At 38.7% G+C, this 18581-nt stretch overlaps 1 protein-coding gene across 1 annotated transcript in view; it reads left to right on the top strand.

Moving 5' to 3' along the window:
* Positions 1–18581, top strand: part of LOC132885976 (glutamate receptor ionotropic, NMDA 2D) — a 167106-nt gene that overhangs the window by 124142 nt on the left and 24383 nt on the right. The window contains exons 11-12 of the mRNA XM_060920508.1: positions 6507–6667; positions 14266–14453. Of these exons, the coding sequence (XP_060776491.1) occupies positions 6507–6667; positions 14266–14453 (349 nt within the window). The remainder of the gene's footprint in view (positions 1–6506; positions 6668–14265; positions 14454–18581) is intronic.

The raw sequence follows: 18581 nt of genomic DNA, 5'->3' as shown, positions 1-18581 counted from the left end.
ATGCTAATTAGTCCTGAAGCTATGGCCTAATGGTTAGAGAAACAGCTTTGGGACCAAAAGGACGCTGGTTCGATTCCCTAGACCAGTAGGGATGGCTGAAGTGCCCTTGAGCAAGGTATCTAGCCCCCAATTACTCCCCAGGCTGCTCTGGGTATGTTGTATATTGATCTGGATAAGAGTGTCTGATAAATGCCTGTAATGTAATGTAATGGCGTGCATGTGCTTTGCAATCTGCAGTTGCACACTCCGAGCCCCAATGTACGTGCATGTGAGAGATGTAACCAGACAACTATTTGATATATCAAGTTTGATATTCGATCATAACTATATAGTAATGATGTAAAGTGAAAGCACTGGTTCACTGCTGTCCACCAGGCACCCAGCAGAGTCACGCCATAATACATGTCATGGTGTTGTTTCTGGCGCAAGGCATGTGGTGTCAAAGAAAGGAATAAATATGTATTGTAGCTGTGATGTGTATCTCATTATTGGTATCACTATCACAAGACAATGCAGAAATTTATTAATGTGAAATACACTACACTACACAATTCGATGGGTCATATGCTATAATATTATTATTCTATTCAGGTTGATTTTGTGCCCTTGCAAATATTTTGCTCATACACTCATCAGGAGCTACACTTTTAGGCACTGCCTAAATATGTATGTTAGTCTTTTAAATCAATGTGATTAAAACTTATTTATTTGCAATGCTGCCATTGCATGCCGAATGTTTGAACAATGCTTATCTGGTCACTCCATACTTATTTTTCAGGTTCAACAACAGTAACAAAATGAAAAAGAAAAAAAGAAAATTGACTGGAACAAATTTTAATGTAATTTTCTGAAGGTAATAGTTCGATAGGAATGTTGACAATAGTGCTGTTTCTTGAGGGATAATTTCTGAACTGAGGTAGGTTATCAACTGGCTGGTATGGAAGGCCTTTCTTGATAAAGACAAGTATCTTTCACATGTCAATTTGTCTCTTTTTGTATTAACAGCTTGAGAAACTGCTTTAAACAGTCAACATTTATTGAAGCTGTAACTGTGGCACTTGGAGTATATCGCTATGTTGATCAATGCTTTTAAACCAATTGTGTGTAAACCTGCTTCTCTGCAGTCACATGCACCCTGATCGTAAATAGTCGTAATGCATAAGAATTTAACACAGACATGCATTATATTATATACAGTATATATTTCATAGATATGAGTGTTTTACTGGGAAATACATCACTCACATTTTTCATATGAACTACATCTGGGACATTGAGAACTACAACCGTGACATATTGTTCAATGTCCTCACCTGTGAGGATATCGATGAATTGTTTTGATAAATTTGCGAACTTCTTGTTTGTGAATGTGTCTATATCCTAAAAAGAAAATCACTCGTTGGCTTGAAGATATGAAGTTAATCTTCTTGTGTTGAAAAATTCGTATTTTTCATGTGAAATATATCACGGATCTGAGTGAGCTATTTAAATAATATTGGCCAGCATTAAGTGGTCTATCAGATATATTCCATTCAGCTAGCATGATATTGAATGAGTCTAAGAGGAGTTTAATATCATGCTAGCTGAATGGAATATATCTGATAGACCACAAAAAAGCCAGCCAATATTATTATTACTATTATTATTATACATACACACTTTCTTCATATCAGGATTCTCAAAGGTCAACAAGAGCTTACCTGCAACTCGGTGCTGTTAGCGCAGCAGTTCAGTTACCTTCTAGTCGCTATAGCAGTAGCATTAGTGAAGGCCAACACTAGCTTACCCACAACTCGGTGCTGTTAGCGTGGCAGTCTATTTACCTTCCAGCTAGTGTAGTGTTAGCGAAGGCCAATGTTAGCGCAGTCAAGCCAAATACTATTATTATTTTCCCTGTGTAATTTACTTTTAAAATCAACATTGATAACTACACACAATGAAGCGACCTGGCAGCCAAAATTCTCTCAAAATCTTCCCCTTTTAATGAAGCAAACCTTGTGGCCATGTTTGTTTACAAATTGCCACAGTTACCCACAAGCACGGAAGTTTTACATCTCCAATGTGTCTCTTTTCCAGTTTTTCAATGTCCGTTGGTATGTTTTTTCTCTTGCAAATATGCGTGAAGAATATATAATTAAGTTTTGGTAGCCTTCCGGGTGTTCAACGCGTCTTCAGTTTCAGTTTTCAGTTTATTTATTTAGTGCTTAAACCTAGCACTGGATTAGCCTCATCTTCTCTCTTTCCCAGCCGACAAAGAAATGATTCCGTGCATGCGCAGCAGAAAAGTTTTGTCATTGGATATTTGCATATGCTCTCTGGCGTGTGGTGTTGTGTTGACTTGGCAACGTGCAATATTATAACAATATTGCACGCTCATTCTCCATTGGGTAGAGTGATGTAATACATGTAGGATAAGTGATATGATAATATTGCATGCTATCAGTAAACCCACTACAAGGGAATAGAATACATGTTTTTATTCCATGGAAAAAGTGGCCTGTATGTATAATATTTCCTAATATTTTATTCCAATGACATCAGTCCCAGTGTTTTCCCTTTGACTTGACACGCGTTGTCATGCATATAATATAAAGGACATTACGCAATCGCATAAAGAGATGAAGTTTATCTTCCTGCAACCATGTAATATCCTCTATTTAAATACCCACTTTAAAAATATAGCCACCAAAAATCTAGCTACCTTCTTTTCCCATATAATAAAAGAAAAGCCTGGACTGCTTATATATATATATATATATATATATATATATATATATATATATATAAATAAAGGTTCCTGAAAAAGTTAATGCTGACACCTTACTGTTTTAGCCAGCATTAGCCTTTTCAACAGTTTGTGCTACAGTAGCTCTTCTGTGAGATTGGACCATATGAGCTAGCCTTCATGCCCCATGCAAATCAGCGAGCCTTGGCTGCCCATGATCCTGTCACCAGTTCACCGGTTGTCTTTCCTTGGACCACTTTTGGTAGATACTAACCACTGCATACCGGGAACACCCCACAAAATGTGCCATTTTGGAGATGCTCAGATCCAATCATCTAGCTATCACAATTTGTCCCTTGTCAAAGTCACTCAGATCCTTACACTTGCCCATTTTTCCTGTTTCCAACACATCAACTTCAAGAACTGACTGTTCTCTTGCTGTCTAACAGGTGCCACTGTAATGCAATGTGAGATAATCAATGTAATTCACTTTACCTATCAGTGGTTTTAATGTTATGGCTGATGGGTGTATATGTTGTTTTCTTTTTCCCTTCCTTCTTCCTTTCTTGACATTTTACATGTTCAGTCTATTTAATTGATGTAAAACATGTTTGATAAAGTTCCATGTTTAAAAAAAAGGTGTACATTTATGGCATTGTTATGATGAGCAGTTGCTGTCATTCCAGAGTAATCATGCTTGTCCTTATTTACAGTAGTGGTTCTGGCACCCACTGTTATTTTCACAGCAAATGTTATAACCTATGTTGATATCAGTGTACTCATACATGGAAGTATGAAATAAAATTACAGAATAATTTCAATATAGTATCTGCCTAATACAAGTGCCACTGAGTAGTACTGTATTGATGTATCTTCAATTTGATGCTTACACTTTCTAAAACACTGTTTTAGACTGTTTGGATAGTTTTGGTGAAATGAAATGGTAAAATCTTAATTGAAACTGTTGTATATTTGGCGTTTCCAAATACAGAAAAAAAAAAAAATTTCAATCTCCTTTTTGCACTATGTAATCTCACTTACCATCAGGAGACTTCCTAAGCATGTGAAGGTGTGTCTCTTTCTATTAATCACCCTAAACAGAAAGTAACTCATACAATATCGTAAAAATGTATAATTTTCATAATTAAAGCTAGATGGCCTTTCGATTTCATGAAATCGGTGAAATTTAGTTACCTCTGAAATTTGGTCATTGTGATGTATGTTTATTTCTGCAATACCTCACAAAATATCAGGCTGTTCTGTGTCTGGGAAGTTATTTAATTTGAAGGGATTCCCTAGCAAATAATGTGTATGAAATCGCTTGCTTCGTGCAGTCAAGCAGACAGAGGAAGTCCGTGTTCGCATGCACAGGTTTACCTTGACCATGCACTGACCGTTCCATCATTCTGTTGCTAAACAAACAGCTGATCACACCGAGGTGCTCGCTGACCACCAATATTTATTAGTTTGGTCCTGCGTTTCCTTTCCTTTGCAACATAACATTTTTTCTTCTCGCTTTCCGTTACTGTAGTCAGTCTTTCATATTTCATTCGCACATTCACATCCTCCATTTTTCTCTCCTGTTTCAAATTTGTATCCCACAGTGTCTTGCGTGAACGGGAAAGCCCACCATGTGATGCATGACGTAGTATCTTGTATTGGGTCATGGTGAAGCAGGAAAAAATAGCAGATAATTTAGAACCACATGGCCCTAAATTCATTAATTGTTCTGTTTAAAAAAAAAACGAATAAAATCGGAAGTCTATGATTCGAATTCAGTAGCTTTTGGTCCACTAAACAAAAATAACTGGGAGTCAGGGAAAATTCTTTTTATGACCCACACTTAAAATCTGAAAGGCAGTATAGCTTTAAGTCAACAGTGGAAAGGCCTATGAACACAACATCACAATCCTTCTGATATTTCGGTCTTTAACGTACCTTTTGTTTTTTAACCTCTATTGTGTGAGCAAGTGCAAATTATTTTCTGTATTATACACTTCATGCATAGACAAAATAGAGTTGTTAATCACAGAGTGGGGGTCTTGTCCATTAAACCCTCTGCAGTATGAGGAATCACATTATTTTCTGCGAACATTCTATTTTCAAACACTGTACCCCTCACAGTGGTACACAGTAGAGGAAGGACAAATAGATAAATATTTATGCATCAGACTCTGGGTACCTTCCAAAATTAGAAGAAAAAACAACAACGGTTTGAGCAAATATGAGCAATTCTTGGAATTAATTCTGCAGAACATAGACTCGGATAATGATTTAAGGGAGGAAGTGTCTGAACAAGAGGGCCATTTAATTCAATTCTTATAATGAATGGATTTTTCGATGAGAACTCTGAGCCCCAGCCAGTCACAGCAGCCTTTCAATTAGTAGCAAGAGGGCTGTGTACATCCAGGAATGGTCATTTTGAATGGTCCTTGACCACTGTGGGGTGCCAAACAATTTTAGATGTCAAAATAATAATGATTCTGAGTCGCATGCTATACCATCATGTTTGGCTTTGAACTCCTGATATTTTTGGCTTGACTTACAATTATTTTAGAAATAGCTTTGAGGAGAATATTGCTATTAGGGAGATGTGCAAAGTTAAACACAAGACTTAAAATTATTATTATTTTTTAAAAAAATGCTTCCACTCCATGTATTCATGGTTCTCCTTCTGGACTTCCTTTCCAAAAGAATGTGTATTCACCTCCATCTCCTACAACTAAGACATACACTCACCGGCCACTTTAATAAGAACTTGTTCTTGATACTAAAATTCCTGTTCTTGGCTGGCAGGAGTGGAACCCAACGTGGTCTTCTGCTCTTACATGCTGAGATGCTTTTCTGCTCACCATGGTTGTAAAGTGTTGCTATGAGTTGTTATATACTTCCTGGAACCTCAAACCCATCTGGCCATTTTCCTCTGACCTCTCTTATCAACAAGATGTTTCCACTCACAGAACTGTCGCTCACTCAATGTGTTGTTTGTTTGTTTGTTTGTTTGTTTGTTTGTTTGTTTGTTTGTTTGTTTGTTTGTTTGTTTGTTTGTTTTTCGCACCATTCTGTATAAACTCTAGAGACTATTGTGTGTGAAAACCCCAGGAGATCAGCAGTTTCTGAAATACTCAATCCATCTCAATCCACTGAGTCCATCTGGCTCAAACCAACACCCACAGTGGCCACAGTGAAAGTCACACTTTGAGATCACAGTTTTTCCCATTCTGATGTTTGAAGTGAACATGAACTGAAGCTCTTGATTTGTATCTGCATGATTTTATGCATTGTGCTGCTGTCAAGGGATTGGCTGATTAGATAACTACATAAAACAGCAGGTGGATGGGTGTTCCTAATAAAGTGGCTGGAGAGTGTATATTAAACAATATATTAATTGACTATGTATTCAAATAAAGTTAGTAGTGTCTGTTAGTACAAATACTGTAGCTAGCTTCATTGGCAGATTTTTTTTCCATTAAGTCCGTCTACTTTTAGTCAGGCAGTTAGACAATCTACATTAAATAATTTTTACTTCCTATAAATAGTGCAATCTCTCTACTTAAAGTTTTAACAATTTCCCTTCAGTATATACAGCTTTAAAATGAAAAAAAAGGTCAAAAGATTTTATTTACTTAACCTCACAGAATTTCTTTCTTTGCCTTTCCATAGTTCTTTCTCTTTTGTTTTTGCTTGCAGTTTTGTTTGATACTTATATCCAGTCATCCAGTGTATATTTGATCTAATGCTTACCTTAATCACTGCGTATTTTCCTCTGTCCCTCCCTCAGTTTCAGCATCCTACTGAACAGTACCCGCCCTTGAAGTTTGGAACAGTCCCGAATGGCAGCACAGAGAAGAACATTCGCAGTAATTACCCCGACATGCACCACTACATGATCAAATACAACCAGAAAGGAGTGGAAGAAGCCATCACTAACCTGAAGACGGGGTTTGTGCTGCATCTGTCTTGCTGACTCTCATCATTTTTTTTTTCATTTCATCTCTTTTTTTTTCCTATGCCTCAGCCAACCATCCGAGTCCATTTCACCTCTCGACCCGGAATGCACTGCAGTTTAAGGACATCCATTTTTTTGATGCGCTTGCACTTTTTCTCACTTGCTGGCACTTTCTCTCTTCACATATACGATCTATAGATTTTTTTTTCTCTGTCTCCTGCTCTCTTCATTCACAAAGCACTACTTCTCAGCCTCTGTATTGTTTGGAATTAATGACTGATAACCTGTAAAATGGCCACCAGTGGGCAACTGGTCATGTGACGTTTCCCTTTCATGTCCTCGGTTTGTAACAAAAAGACTGTAATTTTAAATCACTGTTAAAATTGTTGGGAAGCTAATTTTGTAAGCCAGTTACAAGTGAGACTGCTTTGATGCACTCCAACAGACTAGAGCAAGAGCACCATCTTTATAAGCACTCACTGTTCACATTCTGAAATGTGAACTGATTAATGGAGTTTCTTACTTAATTTATATTTGGAGTAAATAATTATGACACCACAAAACAAATGAAACAATGGCAATGTTACTTCTACATATTCAAGACTAATAAAATAAATCCTATTTCAAGTCATTATTCACTGGAATTACAGTGTCTTGCAAAAGTATTCATCCCGTTTGGTCTTTGTCCTGTTTTGTTGCATTACAAGCTGGAATTAAAATGGATTTTTTTGGGGGGTTAGCACCATTTGATTTACACAACATGCCTACAACTTCCATCCATCCATTTGTAGCTGCTTATCCTGTTCTACAGGGTCGCAGGCAAGCTGGGGCCTATCCCAGCTGACTATGGGTGAGAGGCGGGGTACACCCTGGACAAGTTGCCAGGTCATTGCAGGACTGACACATAGAGACAAACAACCATTCACACTCACATTCACACCTACGGTCAATTTAGAGTCACCAGTTAACCTAACCTGCATGGACTGTGGGGGAAACCGGAGCACCCGGAGGAAACCCACGCAGACACAGGGAGAACATGCAAACTCCACACAGAAAGGCCCTTGCCAGCCGCTGAGCTTGAACCCAGGACCTTCTTGCTGTGAGGCGACAGTGCTAGTCTACAACTTTAAAGGTGAAAATTGTTGTTTCATTGTGACACAAACAATAATTAAGATGAAAAAACAGAAATCTGGAGTATGCATAGGTATTCACCCTTTGAAGTCAATACTTTGTAGAGCCACCTTTTGCTGCAATTACAGCTGCAAGTCTTTTGGGGTATGTCTCTATTAGCTTAGCACATCTAGCCACTGGGATTTTTGCCCATTCCTCAAGGCAAAACTGCTCCATCTCCTTCAATTTAAATGGATTGCGTTGGTGTACAGCAATCTTCAAGTTATGCCACAGATTCTCAATTGGATTGAGGTCTGGGCTTTGATTAGGTCATTCCAAGACATTTAAATGTTTCCCTTTAAACCACTCCAGTGTAACTTTAGCAGTATGTTTAGGGTCATTGTCCTGCTGGAACGTGAACCTTCATCCCAGTCTCAAACCTCTGGCTGACTCAAACAGGTTTTCCTCCAGAATTGCCCTGTATTTAGTGCCATCCATCTTTCCTTCAGTCCTGACCAGCTTTCCTGTCCGTGCAGATGAAAAACATCCCCACAGCATGATGCTGCCACCACCATGTTTCATTGTAGGGATGGTGTTCTTAGGATGTTGGGTTTACCCCACACATGGCATTTCCATGATGGCCAAAAAGTTCAATTTTTGTCCCATGTGACCAGATAATCTTCTTCCATGTGTTTGGGGAGTCTGCCACATGCTGTTGGGCAAACTCCAAACATGATTTCTTAAGCAATGACTTTTTTCTTATCGCTCTTCGATAAAGCCCCGCTCTGTGTAGTGTACGGCTTAAAGTGGTCCTATGGACAGATACTCCCATCTCCACTGTGGATCTTTGCAGCTCCTTCAGTGTTATCTTTGATGTCTTTGTTGCATCTCTGATTAATGCCCTCCTTGCCTGGTCTATGAGTTTTGGTGGGTGGCCTGTATGTGTAGGTGCTCTGTGGGATATTCAAAGTTTGGGATATTTTTTATAACCCAACCCTGATCCGTACCTCTTCATAACTTTGTCTCTGACCTGTTTGGAGGCTCCTTGGTTCTCATGTTGCTTGCTTAGTAGTGTTGCAAAGTCAGGTTCCTTCCAGAACAGGTTGATTTATACAGACATCATGTGACAGATCATGTGACACTTTGATTGCACACAGGTGGATCTTATTCAAATAATAATGTGATTTATGAAGTGAATTGGTTGGACCAGCTCTTATTCAGGGGTTTCATACGAAAGTGGGTGAATACCTATGCACACTCCAGATTTCTGTTTTTTTTTCATCTTAATTATTGTTTGTGTCACAATAAAACAACAATTTTCACCTTTAAAGTGGTAGGCATGTTGTGTAAATCAAATGGTGCTAACACCCCAAAAATCCATTTTAATTCCAGCTTGTAATGCAACCAAACAGGACAAACACCAAGGGGGATGAATACTTTTGCAATACACTGTATACTGACGTATTTCAATATGTATTCAAATTTAAGCAGTAAGCTTGGTGACGTAATGAGATGTATTGGTTGTAATTAGTTTCACATCATAAGGCTTATGACACCTAAATATCATGTTATTTCCATCAAGTAATTTGATGAATATAACCAAATGCAGTTATTTGTAAATAAGTAAAAAAAAAAAAAAGTTACAATACAAGCACAAATGTGAAGCATTTAAAAGAAAAAAACCCAGAGTATACAAACGGCTGAAGATCAGTGAAACTGTTAAGTCCACTGTGCCCTGTTTATGATTAGGTTAAACTATTTTGTCTCCATGCTAATTATTAATACACTACCCTCTTGCTTGCTTTTAATTACATTGAGCCAGTAGTCGGCATCCTTTTATTGAATGCCGACTATGAATGTTTGTACCTGACATTTGTTGAAGTGGTTTACAAACAACACCACCAGTCATTCTGAACTACCACCCATGAATTAGTTTAACTGTTATCGAGGCTGAATGCTGTGTGTGTGTGTGTGTGTGTGTGTGTGTGTGTGTGTGTGTGTGTGTGTGTGTGTGCTCTTGGCAGACCTAATTCTAGAAACTGAAACCTCCACTGATCAATACATACACTCATTCAGACAGAGCCATTCTGTTTTCTAATGTTAAATAGTGATATTGATTGTAGGAGGATGTTGCACCACATCAAGTCTGGCTCACAATCCACCTCTGTATTGGACAAAAGCTTTGCACGTGGGTCCAGGGTGACTTTCCATGTCACTGTGAGAGATACAAGGTTATAACAGAACTAATCATACCTATAACTATTCAACTATAGTTAACTTCTTTTACATATAGAGCGGTGGCTACAATTATCGACAGACTATAATTATCGAAACCTTTTCAGATTTACCAATAAAAAACTATTTTACAAAGGTGAGTTTCATTTACAACAGTTATTATTGATTAATTAATCAACCGGAAGACCCTCCTCGCTCTTTGATCTTGTTGTCTGATGACACAGTTAATTACCTGAGATGGATTTTTTTTTTTTAGCTAAATCAGCAATTTGAGGAAAACCCAGACATTATCACCGCAGGTAAGCATGGTGGAAAGATCATGGACATGTTTTTACTGATCAAATTCACTGATATTTCATGATATCCTTGTTGAAACCTACTTTGTTTCTTACTCTTTCATTTGATTGTTGCCATTTTGTATATAAATGCGCGTTTGAGAAGCCACATGAGGTGTCAATAATAGTGATCACTTTCACCGGTGTCCACCATTATCGACACCCTGTGGAATTAAGTGACATTTACAACTGTTATGGATCGATCTTTGTGTAACATTGTTGAAGAAGATGAAGTACTTTAAAAAAATAAAAGTGCTGTGATTTTATAATATTTTTTTCCTGATTCATAACAGAATGGAATGTTTTTATAGAGTATTTGGAATCCTATTGTAATAAATAGAATTATATATAGAATTAGAGTTAAATTCTGAGCATATAAAAAATTACATGCTTGAAATATTCAGATTTTTCTATTCCATTCAGAAAATAGTTTGTTGCAGTTTGTTGTAAATATCGACCACATATATTACAATATCAGTAGACATTTTATATTTTGGTTAGAGGAATGTCATGCGACCTTTGACCCGGTTTTTCATGCAGTTACAATCTCAATTGCCTGTTGACATTTATTGGTAAATTACAAAATTAGAAATTAATACAAACAACAACAAATGATTAACAAAATGTGATCGATGAAAATACTTAGAAAGTAGGTAGAAAGTGGAACAAAAGTTTTTCTGACACAGATTCAACATTATCAGTTCATTTGTTTATAAGCATTAGAATTACTTCCTCATTTACGTAAGCACCAACATCCATATATTTATATAAAAGATATTTTGTACTACAACCCCAATTCCAAAAAAGTTGGGACAAAGTACAAATTGTAAATAAAAATGGAATGCAATGATGTGGAAGTTTCAAAATTCCATATTTTATTCAGAATAGACCATAGATGACATATCAAATGTTTAAACTGAGAAAATGTATCATTTAAAGAGAAAAATTAGGTGATTTTAAATTTCATGACAACAACACATCTCAAAAAAGTTGGGACAAGGCCATGTTTACCACTGTGAGACATCCCCTTTTCTCTTTACAGCAATCTGTAAACGTCTGGGGACTGAGGAGACAAGTTGCTCAAGTTTAGGGATAGGAATGTTAACCCATTCTTGTCTAATGTAGGATTCTAGTTGCTCAACTGTCTTAGGTCTTTTTTGTCGTATCTTCCGTTTTATGATGCGCCAAATGTTTTCTATGGGTGAAAGATCTGGACTGCAGGCTGGCCAGTTCAGTACCCGGACCCTTCTTCTACACAGCCATGATGCTGTAACTGATGCAGTATGTGGTTTGGCATTGTCATGTTGGAAAATGCAAGGTCTTCCCTGAAAGAGACGTCGTCTGGATGGGAGCATATGTTGCCCTAGAACCTGGATATACCTTTCAGCATTGATGGTGTCTTTCCAGATGTGTAAGCTGCCCATGCCACACACACTAATGCAACCCCATACCATCAGAGATGCAGGCTTCTGAACTGAGCACTGATAACAACTTGGGTCGTCCTTCTGCTCTTTAGTCCGAATGACATGGCGTCCCTGATTTCCATAAAGAACTTCAAATTTTGATTCGTCTGACCACAGAACAGTTTTCCACTTTGCCACAGTCCATTTTAAATGAGCCTTGGCCCAGAGAAGACGTCTGCGCTTCTGGATCATGTTCAGATACGGCTTCTTCTTTGAACTATAGAGTTTTAGCTAGCAACAGCGGATGGCACAGTGAATTGTTTTCACAGATAATGTTCTCTGGAAATATTCCTGAGCCCATTTTGTGATTTCCAATACAGAAGCATGCCTGTATGTGATGCAGTGCCGTCTAAGGGCCCGAAGATCACGGGCACCCAGTATGGTTTTCCGGCCTTGACCCTTACGCACAGAGATTCTTCCAGATTCTCTGAATCTTTTGATGATATTATGCACTGTAGATGATGATATGTTCAAACTCTTTGCAATTTTACACTGTCGAACTCCTTTCTGATATTGCTCCACTATTTGTCGGCGCAGAATTAGGGGGATTGGTGATTCTCTTCCCATCTTTACTTCTGAGAGCCGCTGCCACTCCAAGATGCTCTTTTTATACCCAGTCATGTTAATGACCTATTGCCAGTTGACCTAATGAGTTGCAATTTGGTCCTCCAGCTGTTCTGTTTTTGTACCTTTAACTTTTCCAGCCTCTTATTGCCCTTGTCCCAACTTTTTTGAGATGTGTTGCTGTCATGAAATTTCAAATGAGCCAATATTTGGCATGAAATTTCAAAATGTCTCACTTCCGACATTTGATATGTTGTCTATGTTCTATTGTGAATACAATATCAGTTTTTGAGATTTGTAAATTATTACATTCCGTTTTTATTTACAATTTGTACTTTGTCCCAACTTTTTTGGAATCGGGGTTGTAAATATAAGTCTATGTAAAACAAATTTTAAACAAAAACTATGTTTTGTTAACTTGATACCCCATATAGATTTTTTTTTTTATAAATAATCATCTGGATGTTGATAATTGTGGAACTGTGTCGATAACTGTGGACAATGGTATCGGTAATTGTAGAACAGTGTCACGTGATCTGATACGCCAAGTAATCGGGAATCAACTCGTTTTTTTCCAGTGGAAGTTTGAGTAATTATTCATGCACAGTTTATGTATTGAAAGTCTTTTCTACTTTTGCAACAGCCAAAAGATCGTTAAGGTGTCGATAATTGTAGCCACCGCTGTATTCAAAATAATGCTTGAAATATTACTCATATTCATTCACCTTTAACCACTCTATCCTGGGAATGGTTGTGTTGGGCATGAGGCAGGAATACACCCTAGATGGGATGCTGTGAGGCAGCAATGAGTTACCTGTTGCATAATTGTCCACTACTTACCATATTCACACGTTGGCCAAATGCCTTGAGATGTCAATCTGCAAATATGGGAAAGAGTGGCCTAAAATCTTGACCTTTTTTTTTTTAAACATATTACTATTGAAAACCTTTTAAAAAATGGGGAAAACACACAGAAAAGATCCCTCAAAGGACACAGCAAAGGAGAAATAGTTATTGGCTTGAAATTTACAGTACATTGACTATATTGTAGATAAAGCCCTGTCTCCTAATACTGTCATTGAATTATATTGGACACTTGGCTTCACCTCTTTTATTTACCATGAACAAAAAGCACATAAACAATCAAACTTATATTTTGTCACTTTAGAAAAAGAGAGAGGACAAACCACAGCCAAGCACATTATGCAGTATACTCCATTAATCACGCTGAAGGTTTCAGAAGGTGACCAGTGCTAACTAATTAAGGAACCTTCTAAACCACTTAGGTGCATGAAGTGGATGTCTTTGTATGATTCAGTGCCCAAGAATTTGGCTAAAACGAATCCTGAGAGCAACGTCATGAATAATGGCTTACTTGCTGCAATTGTTGAATGGTATGTGACCTTGTGAGCCACGTGCTTTCCACCTTTGTGCAACAGCCAAATAATGTGTTGGAATGTATCGTAGTGGACTCCCTAAACAAAATTATAAATGGTGATTTACAGTTTTTCATTTATTATGAAAATCTACTAATGGTATCCCAAAGGTGTATCGATGGCATTTGTTTATTTATTTATTGGCTCTACATCTTTGCATATCACCACTCAATTAAGTGTTTAAAGTTATTATTTCAGATTTGTGGACATTATGCATTTGTAGTGTTTTGTCATAGTTTGATATAAATACTTTCAATATTGTACATTGTGAATCTTACAGTGTGGATTTCCAATGCCCAGTCATTTCTTTACACTTTTTGTATTTGCTGATAAACCTGAGAAGCAGACATTCTCACACTGCCTTCTCAGCATTTCCTTTTCTCTCTCTCTCTCTCTCTCTCTCTCTCCATCTATCTCTCCCTCTCCCTTCCTTCCCTTTCTCCTGCAGTAAGCTAGATGCATTTATCTATGATGCCGCAGTGCTGAACTACATGGCTCGTAAGGATGAGGGCTGTAAAGTGATGACTATAGGCTCTGGTAAAGTGTTTGCCACCACAGGCTATGGCATTGCCCTCATTAAGAACTCCCGCTGGAAACGACCACTGGACCTGGCACTGCTACAGCTGGTGGGCGATGGTAAGAACCTGACCTTGTGGTTGCACCCAGGTTACAACTATTAAAGAAGGTTAAAAGAGTCTAATAGATAAAGTGCTCGAGGGATGTTGGATTGGCTGAAGGTACTGGTTTGGTTTTTCATAGGAATACAGGGAAATGAAGCATTACTGTAATAAAGCAATCTCTGTGTGAATGTGTGCATGTAAATGAAGGACTTGGTGTATTGGTGTAGATTTTTAGATGAAGAGACCCTTACCAAAAAAAAAAACACAAAAATGACAAAGCTATAGCAATTTAGCTATATTATAGCAAGTAGCTTATAAACATAAAACCCTAAAAACACGCAAGCAAGCAAACAAACAAAAAACAAACCTAAATGTAATGAAGCATGAGCATTGCAACGACACCCCACTGTCCAGTTCAGCCTTGAACTATTTCTTTTATAATTGAGGTAGTCCTTTGACTCCATTATGACAGCATGATACCCATAGTCTACTCATTTGCACACTATAGGATTAGATCAGTGCATCAGTTCTCTCTCACACACACACACTTATCAAAGCAATACTATTTTGTCATTCATATGCTCAAAGATTGATGGCTTATTTGATTATTGTTTTTAATCCTCACTGGTATTCTGTGTGTGTGTGCGTGTGTTTGCCAAGTCCCTGCTGTGAGAGCATCTCATTGATGCCAGGTCTCACCAGATAACCCTGGCACAACAGGTCTACATGCAAAATGAATTGTGCCGTTTGTATTTTTCTTGGTGTGTGTGTTTTCTCTTTGGTTTTATTTTCTGTAAATCTGCACCCAATTCACTTTTGAAACACTAGAAAGCATGATGGGTTTCGTGTTGTTTACTCTAATTATTTGCTTTGGAGGCTGATTAGTTTTTTTTTTTTAAAGAGCATTTTACGGGTGCTGCTTTAATGTATGTCTTCTATTCTCTCTACCCTCTCCAACCTGCTGACTGTAATCCCTCTCTTTTCAACATGTGCCTCTAATCTTTCACTCCTTCCTTCTACCTTTCTGACAGTAATGTCTCACTCGTTACATTTTGTTAGAGTTTCATCAGGGGGCTAACAGCCATCAGTACTGTACATCTTCATTTCCAGTTTTTATTTGTTGTGCCATTTCCTTCGATAGAAAAAACAAGCATTAAAATAGTTTCGTTCAATGCTTTTATGTTATGACTGAATTTTATTTTTCAACACACACACACACACACACACACACACACACACACACACACACACACACACACTTTTCAGTGCATGAGGCGACCAAAATTCGTGCTTTGTATGTACGGTGTGTACAGTGTCTTGCAAAAGTATTCACCCCCCTTGGTGTTTGTCCTGTTTTGTCACATTACAAGCTGGAATTAAAATGGATTTTTTTTTGGGGGGGGGGGGGGGGGGGGGGCGAGCACCATTTGATTTACACAACATGCCTACCACTTTAAAGGTGCAAATTGTTGTTTTATTGTGACACAAACAATAATTAAGATGAAAAAACAGAAATCTGGAGGACCCCCAAGTCAATCCTTTGTAGAGCCACCTTTTGCTGCATTTACAGCTGCAAGTCTCTTGGGGTATGTCTCTATTAGCTTAGCACATCTAGCTACTGGGATTTTTGCCCATTCCTCAAGGCAAAACTGCTCCAACTCCTTCAAGTTAGATGGGTTGCGTCAGTGTACAGCAATCTTCAAGTTATGCCACAGCATACATGTCAACCTTTGGTCAATGAAACCTGTATAACCAACCTCCAAAATCCGTGAAGAAGAAGAAGAGAGGGTCCCATATACGATTCGTACATTGGGGGAGTGCCTGTTAGAGAGCGCACTTGTCCTGGGCCATCGGCATAGTGAGGTAGGGTGGCCAGTTCCTTTCCTCGCCGCCTTACTTCCCCCAGTGTTTCTACCAGGTCCCCATTCACTGCTGGGTGGACAGAGAGCGAGCCCCAGATCCCCGTCGAGCCGAGGCTCGAACCGGGGACCGTTCGCTTAGTGGTCAAGCGCTCTAACCACTTGGCCACTTCGCCTCCCCAAAATCCGTATTTCCCTTATAAAATCCGTATAAGATGCAAATTAAAATAATTTACCTAAAATTTGAATGATAATTAGCAATGATATATCCCAGTTACTTTTTATTCAATATTAATAACAATAAACCTTCAGAATGAATACAAAGTATTTTTCCAGTCTCACCTGTGAAAGGTAATCCCATGTGATCTCGTTTGGACGGTAAACCTGTTGGTACAGTTAAACGCAGCACATGAATGAGGCATCTTTATTCTCGGCTACTGTATACCAGAGACGGCTGAAGAATCTCCACTTTGCCCCATCCAATATGGCGGCGAGGATGACGTATGATTCTACTCAGAAGGCAGCGTCTATGTTTATATGTCTATGACTTCACGGTTGGCGGGATTCTCGCAATGCGGTGTGCGCATGATCAAAAGTGGAATGAAGTCTCGCTACCACAAGATAACGCACGATTTCATAAGACTCTTTACTGGCTGTCTGTGGTGTACAGTACGTTTATCATCATGGGAATTGATTATAGCTCTAAATAAATATTGAAGTTTTTTTTAAAGAATCCGTATAACTTTATTTATACGCCCGTATACTACGTTTATTGAATCAAATCCGTATAAAATACGGACATTCCATATAGGTTGACATGTATGCCACAGATTCTCACTTGGATTGAGGTATGGGCTTTGATTAGGTCATTCCAAGACATTTAAATGTTTCCCTTTAAACCATTCCAGTGTAGCTTTAGCAGTATGTTTAGGGTCGTTGTCCTGCTGGAACATGAACCTTCATCCCAGTCTCAAACCTCTGGCTGACTCAAACAGGTTTTCCTCCAGAATTGTCCTGCATTTAGTGCCATCCATCTTTCCTTCAGTCCTGACCAGCTTTCCTGTCCCTGCAGATGAAAAACATCCCCACAGCATGATGATGCCACCACCATGCTTCATTGTAGGGATGGTGTTCTTAGGGTGTTGGGTTTACGCCACACATGGCATTTCCCATGATGGCCAAGAAGATCAATTTTAGTTTCATTTGTCCAGAGAATGTTCTTCCATGTGTTTGGGGAGTCTGCCACACGCTGTTGGCCAAACTCCAAATGTGTTTTCTTAAGCAGTGACTTTTTTCTGGCCACTTTTCCATAAAGCCTCACTCTTACCGCTTTTCCACTACAAACGCGGCTGAGCCGTGCCATGCTGAGTTGGGCTGAATCGGGCTGAGTGGGGCTATTGGAGTTGCATTTCGACTACCACCGCGCTGAACCATGCTGACTGGAAGTGGGTGGACACATTGGGTGGAGTTAGCGAAAGTGGGTGGACGTCACGTGATGTCGTTAAGCGGCGCAAACAGTGACATCAGTGACCTTTTAAGCGGTAGTCTCACAACCCGGAGAGTAAACAATAAACATGGAGGACATGGAGTCGTTAGTGTTGCTGGTCTTGGTGCTGTGGCTTGTTGTCACTGACAACGCCAACAGATACTGGCAAGAGCGTATAGATGAGGCGAGGCGCATAAGGCTTCAGAAATTCTCGTAATTAGGATGCAGTGCTGCCGCACTGCAACCTATTGTTCTTCTACGTGTTTCTTCTTCCGTTTTCATCTTCCGTACAAATTTTGATTTCGAATAACTCAATAACCGTACGTCGCACACAGACAAGCAATATATCAAAACGTGCGGCTCGATCGGACTCGGTATGCTATTACTTTTCTCTACAGAATACGATTTTTTCGCGACGTAGTCCACCCGAAATTTCCCATTCATTTCTATGGAATTATTTGAAAAACTACACATATTTATAGCTACCCCTAGAACGGTCTGGCACAAAGTTGTGAAATTTTGTACACTGATTCTTGACAACGTCAGGGTTCTTCTCAGCAAGTTTCAAGTCACCACCGTAAACTCTCTAGCGCCACCAACAGCTCAAAGTCGCAGGTACATTTCTGCTTGTAACTTTTGAACCGTTGGTCCGATTTTCAAAAACTTGGTATCCCTGGAATCCTTGGGCCAAGACGAATCCAGCGCAACCTCTAACAAAATTTTCAACCCGGAAAGTTTGAGCGCTATTTTGAATTTTGTGAAAAACAATTAAAATGCTTCTCCTCCCTCAATTTTTGAC

This window comes from Neoarius graeffei, chromosome 5 (assembly GCF_027579695.1).
Source record: "Neoarius graeffei isolate fNeoGra1 chromosome 5, fNeoGra1.pri, whole genome shotgun sequence".
Taxonomy (NCBI): domain Eukaryota; kingdom Metazoa; phylum Chordata; class Actinopteri; order Siluriformes; family Ariidae; genus Neoarius; species Neoarius graeffei.
The sequence above is the reverse complement of the archived record's forward strand: the minus strand, read 5'-3'. Positions and strand labels throughout refer to the sequence as shown.